The sequence below is a fragment of the Fundulus heteroclitus genome, chromosome 16 (assembly GCF_011125445.2).
Source record: "Fundulus heteroclitus isolate FHET01 chromosome 16, MU-UCD_Fhet_4.1, whole genome shotgun sequence".
NCBI classification, from domain to species: Eukaryota; Metazoa; Chordata; class Actinopteri; order Cyprinodontiformes; family Fundulidae; genus Fundulus; species Fundulus heteroclitus.
In genome coordinates this window covers 11,114,491-11,126,645 of record NC_046376.1, presented here as the reverse complement: position 1 = coordinate 11,126,645, position 12,155 = coordinate 11,114,491, and the positions used below count along the sequence as shown (strand labels likewise).

Sequence of the window (12,155 nt, the reverse complement as noted above, 5' to 3'; positions counted from 1 at the left end):
GGTCACCTGTTTACTATGTATCTGTTGTATGCAATTGAATCTGAGCTGTTTTGTGAAGGCCTCGGGGTGCTTTTGTGGAACATTAGTGAACAAGAAAAGGGCAACAAACACGAGCACACCGTCCAACAATGAAGGTGTGGTGAGGTTTTATAATCTTAATAAGGAATTTTACTTGTAAACCGTTTGAATTTTAAAACCATCTGAAAGTGAAAAAATTGTGGGAAAAAAAAAACTGTCTGGAGAAATAACAACAGATAAAATCTCACCAGCAAAGAGGTAATAAAAACACAAATGTACCACTAATGTTGAACATTTCTCTCAAATTTGCTTCTTAAAACTTTTCCGATGTCTCTGGGACTCCTAAGTGAAGGTATTTCACAGGTGTGGAGCAGCCCCAGAGTCCTGGGGGGAGGAGACAGTTGATGTTTGAATGGGTTGAATGTGCATTGGTGTGGAGGGGGGGGCTCAGACAGCGGTAGAAACTGCTGAGTTTACAGCAGCGTTCTCGGTGAAATTCAGAAGTAGTCCGAGAGGACAGACATCAGATCCTTAGAAATTACACTGAAGTTTGCAGTTGTAATGTCACAAGATGTTAAACAGTTCAAGAGATACATTTGCAAGCCGCTATGCATAAATACATACAATGAGTCATTTTTTTTTTAAATTATAGATATAGTACGAGGGCATAACTAAAGCATTGCAGATTTTTTATGTTTGTTATTTAGAAAAACATTCAAGAAGCAAGATTTGAACGAAGCTCTGAATTGGATAAGATAAGAAACAGCGATTATTTGTCATTGTACACGGTTGTCACCATTGCTGCAAAGCTGCGTTTGTTCTTGGAACAAGAAATAAAATGAACAAAGACAGAATAATGATAGAGTAAAAATAAGTCTTAGATTAAATATGGATAAAACATGTTTGTAAGAGATTATGAGATTACAGAGACTGGACTGCAAAATCGGTTGCCATTTAAATTAAATATGGTAAAATATAGTTACGGTTTGAAGAGTCTTTTTATTACTACAGAAGTCCACAATAGAATCAACACATTACCAGATAAAAGAACCAGGGGAGACAGGGAACAGGTCAGATATTTAACAAGTTTCAGAGTCGTTGAAGAGTCTGAATCTATGTGGAATGCAGCGTTATAAACACTGGGTGACACGCCTTTAGCTTGTTCTGGAGAAAACGTTATATTTCTGGTATTTTCGACTCTCGCAAAGATTTCTGTGTTCAGCCTAATTTGTAACCATAAAATGTAGCTGTTGTTTTTTAGACTGTGTTCAGAAGCATGAGTGAATGCTCCCTCAAGACATGAATACTTCACTTATCCTGTTTCAACCGGCACTTCCTGTTGTAATACTATTTGATTTAGTAAAAGGGAAAAACTGCCATGGTAGTACAGAAACAACTGTAAATGTCAATTTAACGTTCTGTAGATAAAATACCACCCACAAATCCAATGTTACAAAACATATCATGTTAATCATAAAATATAAACATTCATCCAGGTAATATATCTTAAGATATTAATGATCACATAATTGGTTTCTCCAAATCCATTTTCTTGTTTCCGCAAGAAAGATTGCTTAGTCTGTAGTAATTTTTTAAGCGATTAGAGAGTTAGTTTTCTTCCTTTATTGACTGATAAGAAAAAACAGATTGTTTAGGGATGATACATTTCCATCTGGACTACAACAGTGACGCTCCAAGGTGCTCATAGCTCAGTAATAACATGCTAATGCTAATACTAATGCTAACGTACCAATTAATGGCTCTGGTGTTTTACTGTTCTACAGGTTTTGCACCTGAATGTCTGAGCTGTTACTGATCTGGGGAGCATTTTGTTTTTTTCATCTGAGCCTGGGCTTTGAGAAATCACAGACTTTGGACTGGACTCGCCACTATTGATTTTTCTCATTTCTATTCAGCCTCCTTTTGAGTTAAAATGTTTACAGCAGCCACAGGAGATACTTTAGGGCAAACTGAACAATCTAAGTGTATTTGGCCATTTCTCAGTTCACAAGAGCGCGAGTACGGACTCGTGTTCACGTCAAGTCCGTTCTTGGCAAGAACACAGGAAGTGCGGACTTGGGGAGAACGGGAACACGCAGAACATATATCTGTGTATTAGAGCAGAAGCGTACTCATGTACTCGTGACATCACCACACACACAGCTCGTCTGGACCTGCATTTCACCTCCTGTTATTAGTAGTCTTTAGATGATAATAAATTATTACTTATATTGATCAGAAAATGTTATAATTGCATGAATAATTAATTCATTGTTGAATGTGAGAGGCAATATTTTGTGTTAAATAAATTGCAATTTAAGTTATTTAGCTTTTTTAACATACAAAACTATTTATACACTACACCATACTTTATTGAAAAAACTTTTAAAACTAAAATTTATATACTATCTAAAAAAGCCTAAAAAAAATACCTAAAGAAATTACCCCGGGGTGCATTCTGGGAAAGCGGTCAGTCTGGAAAGAGGAGTACACCCTAGGCAGGTCGCCAGTATGATACATCGCTAGATTAATTTATTCGTTTAGAGATAAAAATGTATCAGACTGTTATATTATTACATAACAAATGCACTCTGGTCATTTGTACTTACTTCAGAATCATAAAAAAACAGCCCTTTTCATGATTGCATCTCTTTTAATTCCACTTAATGGATGAAAAAAAGATGTTGTTTATATGTGAAGCATCTATTGGCATATTTCACAAGCAAAGTGTTTACTTTCTGCATTTCAAGCACAATTTTTTCTGTGATTAGACCTTTTCTTATTGTTTCAGGCAGATATCACTGGAAGGGAGAAGCAATTCCTCATTTCCTGACCCCTTTTCTCTATAAAGCCAGTCTTCTCAATCTTCTCCTCAACTAACTATATTACGAGCTTTCTTCAGGCTATATACTTGTCATAATGCGAACAGCAAGTCTTTGAGATTACGAAACCATTTCCTCTGGCTGTAATTTACCTACAAACATCTGTAAATATGGGCAGGCTTTCCCCTAAACACACAAATGAAGCCGCCTCTGAATTTTGACAGACAAGGCAAGGCAAGTTTATTTATATAGCACTTTTCAGTACGAAGATGATTAAAGGGGTGTATTAAGAACAGGAAAAAAAAACATTACAGAGGGAAATATTACATAAAAAAAGAAAAACATTACATCAAGAAAGTAATAAGTAAATCCTTGACAAGAATATTAGTGATGAAGTTTCATTAATATTCGAAGCATAATTGTTTCTATTCATACATTAACAAACATACAGAAAGCATAAAATCACAGTACTTAATTGTTTCTATTCACAAAAAGAAATAAACAAGGTAAATCCTTGGGGGTTTCTGATCTAAAATAGATCAGAAACCCCCTTGACTAGATTTTAGTTTCACTGGAACAAGCTTCATGACTAATTGTTTTTATGAACAAGGATTAGCATTTTACTAATGATCAAGGGTATTTCTGATTACTTTTTTGAGAACTCTTTTTTTTAATCATGTATTTCCGTAAATAATTAGATACAAGTGTCTTGCAAATAATAACTAAAGGTCATGCAGATCAACCATATTTAACATAATTCATTCACGGATCATCTGTGGTAAAATAAGGGAAATGAGTAAGTTGTTGTTTCTTTGTTGAGATTTACTAACCTGACAACAGCCAGCTGCATGTATCGCTCCGCCTAGCTCCAGGAGCGATACATGCAGCTGGCTGTTGTCAGGTTAGAGATTTACCTGGCTAAAGCATAAAGTTAACCTTTCTTACTTACCCCCTGTGAACGGGCTTTATCCAAGGCGTGTATATAAAACATGAGCTGAGGTTTGGGGTGTAAGCAGGAAAGTGGTGATTACAGTTGTATGTTTGAGAATCTGTTGAATCAGTTCATTATAAATGCTGGATGGATGGATGATAATTCAACAACGTTACATATCAATCGATAGACGTATATCGATGATTAAAAAAAGGGTCATTAAAAAGTTCAATAGAATAAAAGTCTTCCTTCCTTTTGCATTCTAGCCATGTGGGTTAATACTACAGTATTTACATCCTTCAATCACAACACCGACCCAGGAAATGCTCCGTCAACAAGTTCCGCCCCCTTCAAAGAGTTCAGAGAGCACGCGTTCTTTTTTTCTTTTGTAAAAACTTTTAGTTTTGCTAAAAAGTTGGTTGAATAAAGGGTTGAGTTTGAATTCAGTGTTTCTTTGTGTTATTTATCTAAAAATAGGTCGATAAGCAACAACATAAAATGGCCAGGGCTGCACTTAAAATATATGTTTTGAATTTGTTGATAATTATCCATATCGATCAAATATGGTTTCTATTTTATCAATATACTTTTTTTTTTTCTATATGGTCCAGCACTAAAACACTGATTTTCCAAAGATCTGTGTTTCTTAATCACATTAAGAGATTGCAGTTCTGCACAGCAATTCTCGCAGCTTTACATGATCACTTTATGTACTTTTATTTTTATTTTATTTGACTAAAATCTGAATCATTTTTCACTTTCCGCTGTCTGTGGCGACCGCAGGGATTCTGGACAATGAGGACATCCGCGTGATGATGCAGGGCTGCAGCATGGTGAAGGTTCGCTCTCTGAGGTGGCAGAAGAGCCGGAGCCTGCGGCTGCTGGACGACGGGCTCACCGTGTGGTGCGAGACGACGAAAAGCTCCCGCAAAGGCAAATCCCAGCAGACGTGTAAGTTGGACTGGGAGCTGTGTGTGCAAAGTGGTCATCAGCAGGATAGGATTGAAAAGATTTAAGGGAAACAACAAAACAATTACCGTACAGGAAAAGGAAGTTAGTTATGAGAAGGGGAGGGGGGGGGGGGGGATGCTGAGAATGCCCAGGAACAAATATATTCCTCTGGAATGAAAGGAAAGGAAACTCAAGCATAATCAAAATCTGCCAAAGGTTCAGTACCACCTACACTTGGACCATAACTCACATGCTCCAATCAAATGTTTCCAATCTAAAACTGGATTAAATCATGTTTTATTGTCATTGCACATCTTTTGCACCATTCAAATATTAGTCCGTGGTCCCAATTTGCATGCATTGAAAGAGCAGAGTAGCCCAAAAAAAAAAGAACAGGACCCTCCAGGTGATAGCATTTGTTCCTGTTTCCAGCGGAGAAAAGAGAAAGGTGAAATAACGAACAGACAAACGGGGGTGAGTCTAAGCGATTTTATCACAGGCGGGTGACTGCAGGAACTAAAACAAAAAAAGATTACCAGAGATTAGTACAGCTCCTTTGCCATGTCTTTCAAATCTCAGCCAGCCACATGTATCAGCAGCACAGAAGCTCAAAAGAGGTTAGACTTGATTGCTAACCCGTCTTATTGCTGCATATTTAGCAGGGATTATGTTTGTTCTTATGCTTCCTTAATACTCTCTCTACTAGAATATTTACGGCTTCATTCGGACAAGTCGCTTCTAAGGGCCCGGTCATTCTCTTTTTGAGAACATTTGGTAAATAACCCGGTACAGTGCGACATTGTGTTGTCACATGCAGAATGGAGATAATGTCGGAGTTATGCCTGGAATCAGATTCAGGATGCTAGCGTAGGAACGTGTTAAAACTCGCGCTGGTGGACGACATCTTTTCTCAGAATAAATTGGGCTTATGATTTTCTGAAATGATTCTCACGCCACAACTCTCTTCACGAATCTACTAGAACGTACTCATCTCATTAGGCTCAGCAGTTCCATTTTTTCCCCCTTTTTTTTAAATAAACAGCAACTCTGTGCATCTGGATGTGACAAAGATGATTCGCTGGAGTTCAAACCTGAGCATCGGCACTGGGAAGAAAGGAGATTTAAGGGATTTTGAATGTGGCGTGGCTGTTGGAAAGGCTGATCTGAGTGTTTCTGAAGAGCCACCATTTCTCAGGATCACAGATAATCTTAAGTAGGGGTCTCTGCAGTAAGAGATGTGGGTGGAGTTTGCTTGAGACATGATTGGTCCGATAATCTTCTGATAAAGTGAAAATATCCTGTTAGCAAAAGCCGTGTGTATGAAGATGCTTTGTTAATGCTAAGGTTAGAGGAGAATGGGCAGAAACAGTCCACGATAATATGAAGGCAACATTAGCTTAAAAAAGCATTTGTTACAGCTACGGTATGTGGAACACCATCTCTCTCTCTCTTACTTTTCTATATTACAAACACCTAATAATGCTTGGGAAACTAACTAAATTAGGTTTTTCTCAGATTCATGTAGAAACACCTTAATTTTCAACTTACTGAATGAATGTGCTCTTGTGTAAAAAGTAAAAAAACAAAACAAAAATCAGGTTAGGACTGGACCTCTGGTTCTAAAACTAGGTCTGGGAAAAATACCAAACAAAGTACCAAATTTTTTTATTTTTTTTACTTGCAACAAGTAAAATAATAATAATAATAATAATCAGGTTAGGACTGGACCTGTGGTTCTGAAACTAGGTCTGGGGGAGAAATACCAAACAAAGCACCGACATTTTTTTACAAGCAGAATAAAGACACCAATGTCCATAAACTGTGCAATAAAAAAATCCATGTAATCTGTTGTCACCACTTGTCAGGTTTTGACATTATGCTGATCTATTTTGGTCAGGATGCATTAACTTCCTTGTTTACTCATCACCGCCGCGTCAAATCAGGAAAATGTGAATGGACCAACTGAGATGTTTGCTAATCTTTGACCTCGTTAATAAATTAAACATGTCTTCTTGAATCCCTGTGTAATACGAGCATGTAATGGGTGGCTGATATGAGAGCATTAAAATGGCACACAGAAATCATATCTAACGTTTTACAGCTGATATAACAACAGAATCACATTTTTCCATCTCATGAAGCTTTATTGCACTGTTGTTCGCTGACGTAAATGGAAAAATATATCTCTCACTTTCTTTTATTGCCCGACCTTTATCTCTTGGTTTGACGGTGAAGTTCGGTTTAAGGCCGGAGCTCTGAGAGACCTACAGGGTGGGGAAGAGGGCAGGCTGATGGCCTTCTTGATTGTGTCGCAGCTAAAAATAGAGTCGTTCAAAAACACGCCCTCCAACGATGACAACAAAGCCACATGAGACCAGACTAACCACTTCAGCTGATAATGACATGCTTTGCACGCTGCTGTGGATCAAACCTGACTTTGCTTAGTTTCTGGGCTTTTTGTCACCCCCCAGCCTCTCAGGGTCCAGTTTTATCTGACGTCTGCAGCTACGGACTGTTGTGTCTAACGCTCCAAAGCACGCGGCTCAAAAGTCCGCCTCCTGTATGTCCCTCTGCCGAGCACAGACACAAGCATGTGTCCTCTGCCTCGTTTCTGGGATAACCGCAAGGAAAGAATGTGGAGTAATCTTGAAGAGGTGGGGAGATGAGGCTTTTATGGTCCTTAGCGGGAGAATGAGGCTATTGTGAGGACAGACGCTGGTTGTTGCACAACTGGGTGATCAACAGACTGTGGGCTTCTTGGTGCAGGATCACAGTAGCTGAACTGAGCAAATATTATAAAGTCAGGAGCCAGTTCAGCTTTACAGATCTAGAGTCTGATAACTTCTTCGTTGGAACGTAGCTTAAATAGCTAGAGGTTTTCGATTTTCATTTGCATATAGATCGAGGGTTTTGTTAGGCCATTTGAAACAGGAACAGGCTTTGATCGAAACTATTCGATTCCGGTTCTGGCTGTATGTTTAGTTTTTTTAGACCTGCTGGAAGGCCAACCTTCCCCCCAGCCTCCAGTAGGCGATGTTCCAGGATTACTCTCTATCTGGCTCTATCCATTTTCTTCTACAACTTGTCCCCGCAACATGATGCTGCCATTATTGTGGGTACAGTGGGGATGGTTTGTTCAGCGTAGTGTATAGTGTTAGTTTTGTAGAGCGCATGACTTCTAGGGTTCGTTTCAGCATCTCCCACCTGAGGTGTGGCTCTATGGAGCTCCTCCAGAGTAGCTGTGGGTCCCTTGGCTGCTTCTCAGATTAATGATCCTCTGACCCAGCATCAGTTCAGTTTGATTCAGATTTGAAGGTCTGCTACACTCTGTCCATTTTCAGGTGACGCACTGAAACGTGAGATGTCCAAATTCTGGGTTTAATTTGATATCCTAAACCTGCGTTAAACTACTCCCTTACTTGTTTGCTGCTTCCATTGAGCTGCTTAATCATGTTTGTTCACTAATGTTCTCTAATCACTCAGGGCTTTACAAAGCAGCTGTATACTGAGATTAAACAACACACAGGTGGACGCTGTGTAATGGTTAGGTGAAAGGATGTCGGTTGGATTTTCTTTCAAATTAAAGAGGATTGCAAATCCAAGCCATTTTTTTTCAGATTTTTATATGTCAAAGTTTTTTTTTTTTTTTATCATATTACTATCATATTACTTCAACTCTCTATTTATACACTTCTACGTCTCTTGGTCCTATCACATGAAATCCCAGTGACATGCATTAAAGTTAGCAACTATAATGTTAGAGATATTCAAATAATTTTGATTTCAATGCCACTGTATGATCTGATTTACATTCCTGCTCATTTTCAACAACACCAACCATATAGTTTCGCCTACAGGTTTTCAATTTACTCTAAGAGAATTTCATTACCCGAGGCAATAATGTGCAAAATTACATTAAGTCAGCAGCGCATAGGTAAAAATTGGGTAATGCCTTTATTATAAAATGCTTTAGATACGTTTAAAAGCTGTTTTTGTTGACCTTGTAATTAAAGAAACATGTTGCATTAAACTCTACCGGGACTCTCCAGAAATAGTTTAATAATTAAGCTTTGAACGCAGAAAAGGCTGAAACACGATCTCGGAAGATTAGCATTAGTAAATACTCAAAATCACGTAAATGCATACCTGATGTATCCTTCAAAGGTTTGTGCACATACACTCAATTTTCATTGTAACCTTGCTGGCTTGCGAGAGGCCCAGGAAGAGGTCGCAGCTTTAAATAAGGCCTCAAAGATGACCGGCCCCTTCCTCACCTGACTGAATCTCATTAAGAGCTTGTGGGCTCTTCTTAAACGTGAGATTTGCAGATTTGCGGCTCTTAGAAAAGCCCCTGCTGCTTCAGCAAATGTTAATTGTGATCAAGAAACTCATGGAGTCCAGTAATGAACGGCTCTGTCATGAAGTTGTTAAAGTAAAACGGCTTCCATGTAAATTAACCCTTTAGTCATACCTTGGTAAAAAAAAAAAAAAAGCTCCATAGTAGGTTTGGCGTGCATCATTTTATGCACGGCTTCTATCATTTAAAACACAGAGATTTCAAACTAAAGGATGGGGAGTTGAGTTTTATTTCACAACCTTGAACTTTACAATCTGTTTGCTTTGGAGAGATTTGCAACACGTTACAAGATCTGACCTTTAGCAGCTCTGCGTGTCGTTGGCGGTCTCCCGCTTTAAAGATTCAAACAAGGGAAAGAAAAAAAAAAAAAAAAAAAAAGATTCAAACAAGCCCAACTCTGCCTCTGTTTTTACCCCCCCAGTTGCAGTGACAGAGGTGGATTGTGTGCGCGAAGGCTGCCAGTCGGATGCTCTGAGGCGACTGTCGGGGACGGTGCCGGACGAGCAGTGCTTCACGGTGATCTTCAAGGGATCCAGGAAGAGCCTGGACCTGATGTGCCCCTCTGCCCAGGAGGCCCAGCGCTGGGTGCGAGGCATCCGCTTCTTAAAGGAGCGCGTCAGCTGCATGACGCAGAAGGAAAAGTTGGACCAATATCCTGTTAGAGTATATGATCTAAAAGCAAATCCATTGTAACTGAGGCAGCACTGCTATGGTTACCTGCACTGAGCGTAACTGGGGTGAGAAGTACGGTAATTATTATGTTTCAAAAGTCCCCTCTAAATATAGTCCAACTATTGAGGTTAATCATACTCTCTCAGGTTAGACTGAGCCTCAGTATCAGACGACTATTCATGCTGCTGTGTATTTCTATCTACAGTTCCCTTCACATTTATCGGCACTCCTGGTAAAGATGTGTAGAAAGCCTTCAAATGAATTCATCTTTACCTTTGGTAGCATAATGTCTCACTGAAATCCAACGTTTAATTTATGTAGATTATCCAGTGTTTTGCCTACAGCACATCATTTATCAGGGATCTCAGGGTTCTCTAATGGCTGATTCTTCAGCATGCAGTCAAGTTTTTAAGGTACTCATTGTTTGATTCAGGTGCTTTGAACCAGAAACTGGTCTAAGGGTTGCAGCTTTTTAGTTTTTTTAGTTTTCTGGGATGCTGGATTTTTAAAAATGTATTTTAAATGTTCTTGCATTTCAAACAGCTAATAATGCCAGGGCTTGAAACAAACAGTAGACCTGCAGTTTAGAAATAATTATGTTTGTGATGCTTAGTCAGTAAAGTTTTTTTTTCCTGCCATTCCTCTCAAACAACTTGTTGGCATTTAGATGGTGTCTAATACTCTAATCGTGGTCTTCATTTATTTGTTTTATCTTATACCCAAGTTAAAGTTATACTAGAGACTTTATATGATGGAGAGGTTTGGCTATATTGAGCTGTAAACCTGTAGAAATATACTTTTTTCTCTACTGTATGACACCGGTTTTATTGCCTCGCTCTTTTCTTGGCAGGAAAAGGAGCTAAATGCCAAATTGACATGTCTACATAAATATAAGCCCCAGTTGTTTCTGGGGCTTATATTTATGGTTGTCTTAGTTCCGCTAGTGTTCCTCAGGCCAGTAGCGTTTTTCAGGTCAGCACACATCTGCTTTGATGGATCGACATGTTCTCTTGTCTTTCCCGTTTTAAAGAATGGCTTCTCATGTCCATATTTATGTCCCATAAAAAGGGAAAGTCATAGATTACTAAATAAACCCGATAAACGTAAAAAGGTTAAAACTACCAAAATGATTCAGGTATAATTTCTAATGTGAGGTTTTTGGAGTGCTAATAACCGTCTATTCTGATTATTATTCAAACGGTAACTTATTATCCATCCATCCATCCATTTTCTGACCCGTTTAATCCCTCATGGGGTGGTGGGGGTTGCTGGTGCCTATCGGTAACTTATTAATGGGCTATTAATGTAGTCAAATCAAAGTTGCAGTTTTGCCATATTTTTCAGATGCAAGATCATGCATCATGACCCAGCTGAGTCTTCATTCATGTCTTAATGTTTCGGTGTGCAGTTGTTGTTTTTTCTTTAACTCCCTACAATTGGATTCGAGGCTATCTGAAGCGCGCAGATGAGAACCAGGATGGTAAGATGACCTACGACGAGGTCAAACGGCTGCTGCAGATGATCAACATCGACCTGAATGAGCAACACACTCGCTGTTTATTCAAGGTGGGGGGTCATAACTCAGGCTCTGTGTTTTGAAGTCACCATATCAGCTAAAGTCAGTGAGCGGACGTAGTAAGATGTAGAGTTTATCTGTCTGGTTAGTGTGTTTTTCATTTTGCATTAACTCCAGTTCATGTCAACAAAGCTCCACTCTGCATGTTTATCTGCTCTGTGAGAGCTTATTTCTTCATATAGCTGGAATCACTGTCTGCTGTGTCAGCGCTTCACAGCTGGATCGTGTTATTTGCGAACCAGGAGTGCGAAGCAGTTTCATAACAAAAGCCCTATTGGTATATTCTGGTATATTTTCTGTGCTGTTGTCTCCCAGCGCTGTGACAAAACCTGCGACGACCGTCTGGATCACAATGAGATCGAAGAGTTCTGCAGGGAGATCATGCGGCGACCCGAGCTGGACGCCGTGTTCAGGCACTACTCCAGCAACGGCTCTGTGCTTTCCACTGCGGAGCTGCGCGACTTCCTGGGAGACCAGGGAGAGGACGCCTCGCTGAAAAACGCTCAGAATCTCATATTCACCTATGAGTTCAATGACAGGGGTATGTCCCTAAATCCAGCTGTTAAGGGAATAAAAGGGGGAGGAGGGTTTTTATACTTGTGTCAGCTTTTATGAAGAAGTCATAACAGTGATTATGTCTGGAAACAAAAACTGCACAGGTTTCAAATAAGTCTTGCTGTTACGTAAATGATAATGTTACATTGTTTTATGGCGGCACTAAGTAGTTAACATGAGTACAGTAAAGTGCAAAATTGCTAAATTCATTATTTCAAGGAGCCAGACTTTCATGTAATCTTTTGAGTGATTTTAATCAATAGTTCTTCAGTC

The 12,155-nt window shown here is 39.2% G+C and overlaps 1 protein-coding gene across 2 annotated transcripts in view; it reads left to right on the top strand.

Annotated features, from left to right (window-relative positions):
• Positions 1-12,155, top strand: part of plcd3a (phospholipase C, delta 3a) — a 35,784-nt gene that overhangs the window by 13,317 nt on the left and 10,312 nt on the right. For both annotated transcript variants that reach the window (XM_036147777.1, XM_036147778.1), the window contains exons 2-5: positions 4,555-4,722; positions 9,501-9,729; positions 11,188-11,317; positions 11,643-11,868. In XM_036147777.1, the coding sequence (XP_036003670.1) occupies positions 4,555-4,722; positions 9,501-9,729; positions 11,188-11,317; positions 11,643-11,868 (753 nt within the window). The remainder of the gene's footprint in view (positions 1-4,554; positions 4,723-9,500; positions 9,730-11,187; positions 11,318-11,642; positions 11,869-12,155) is intronic.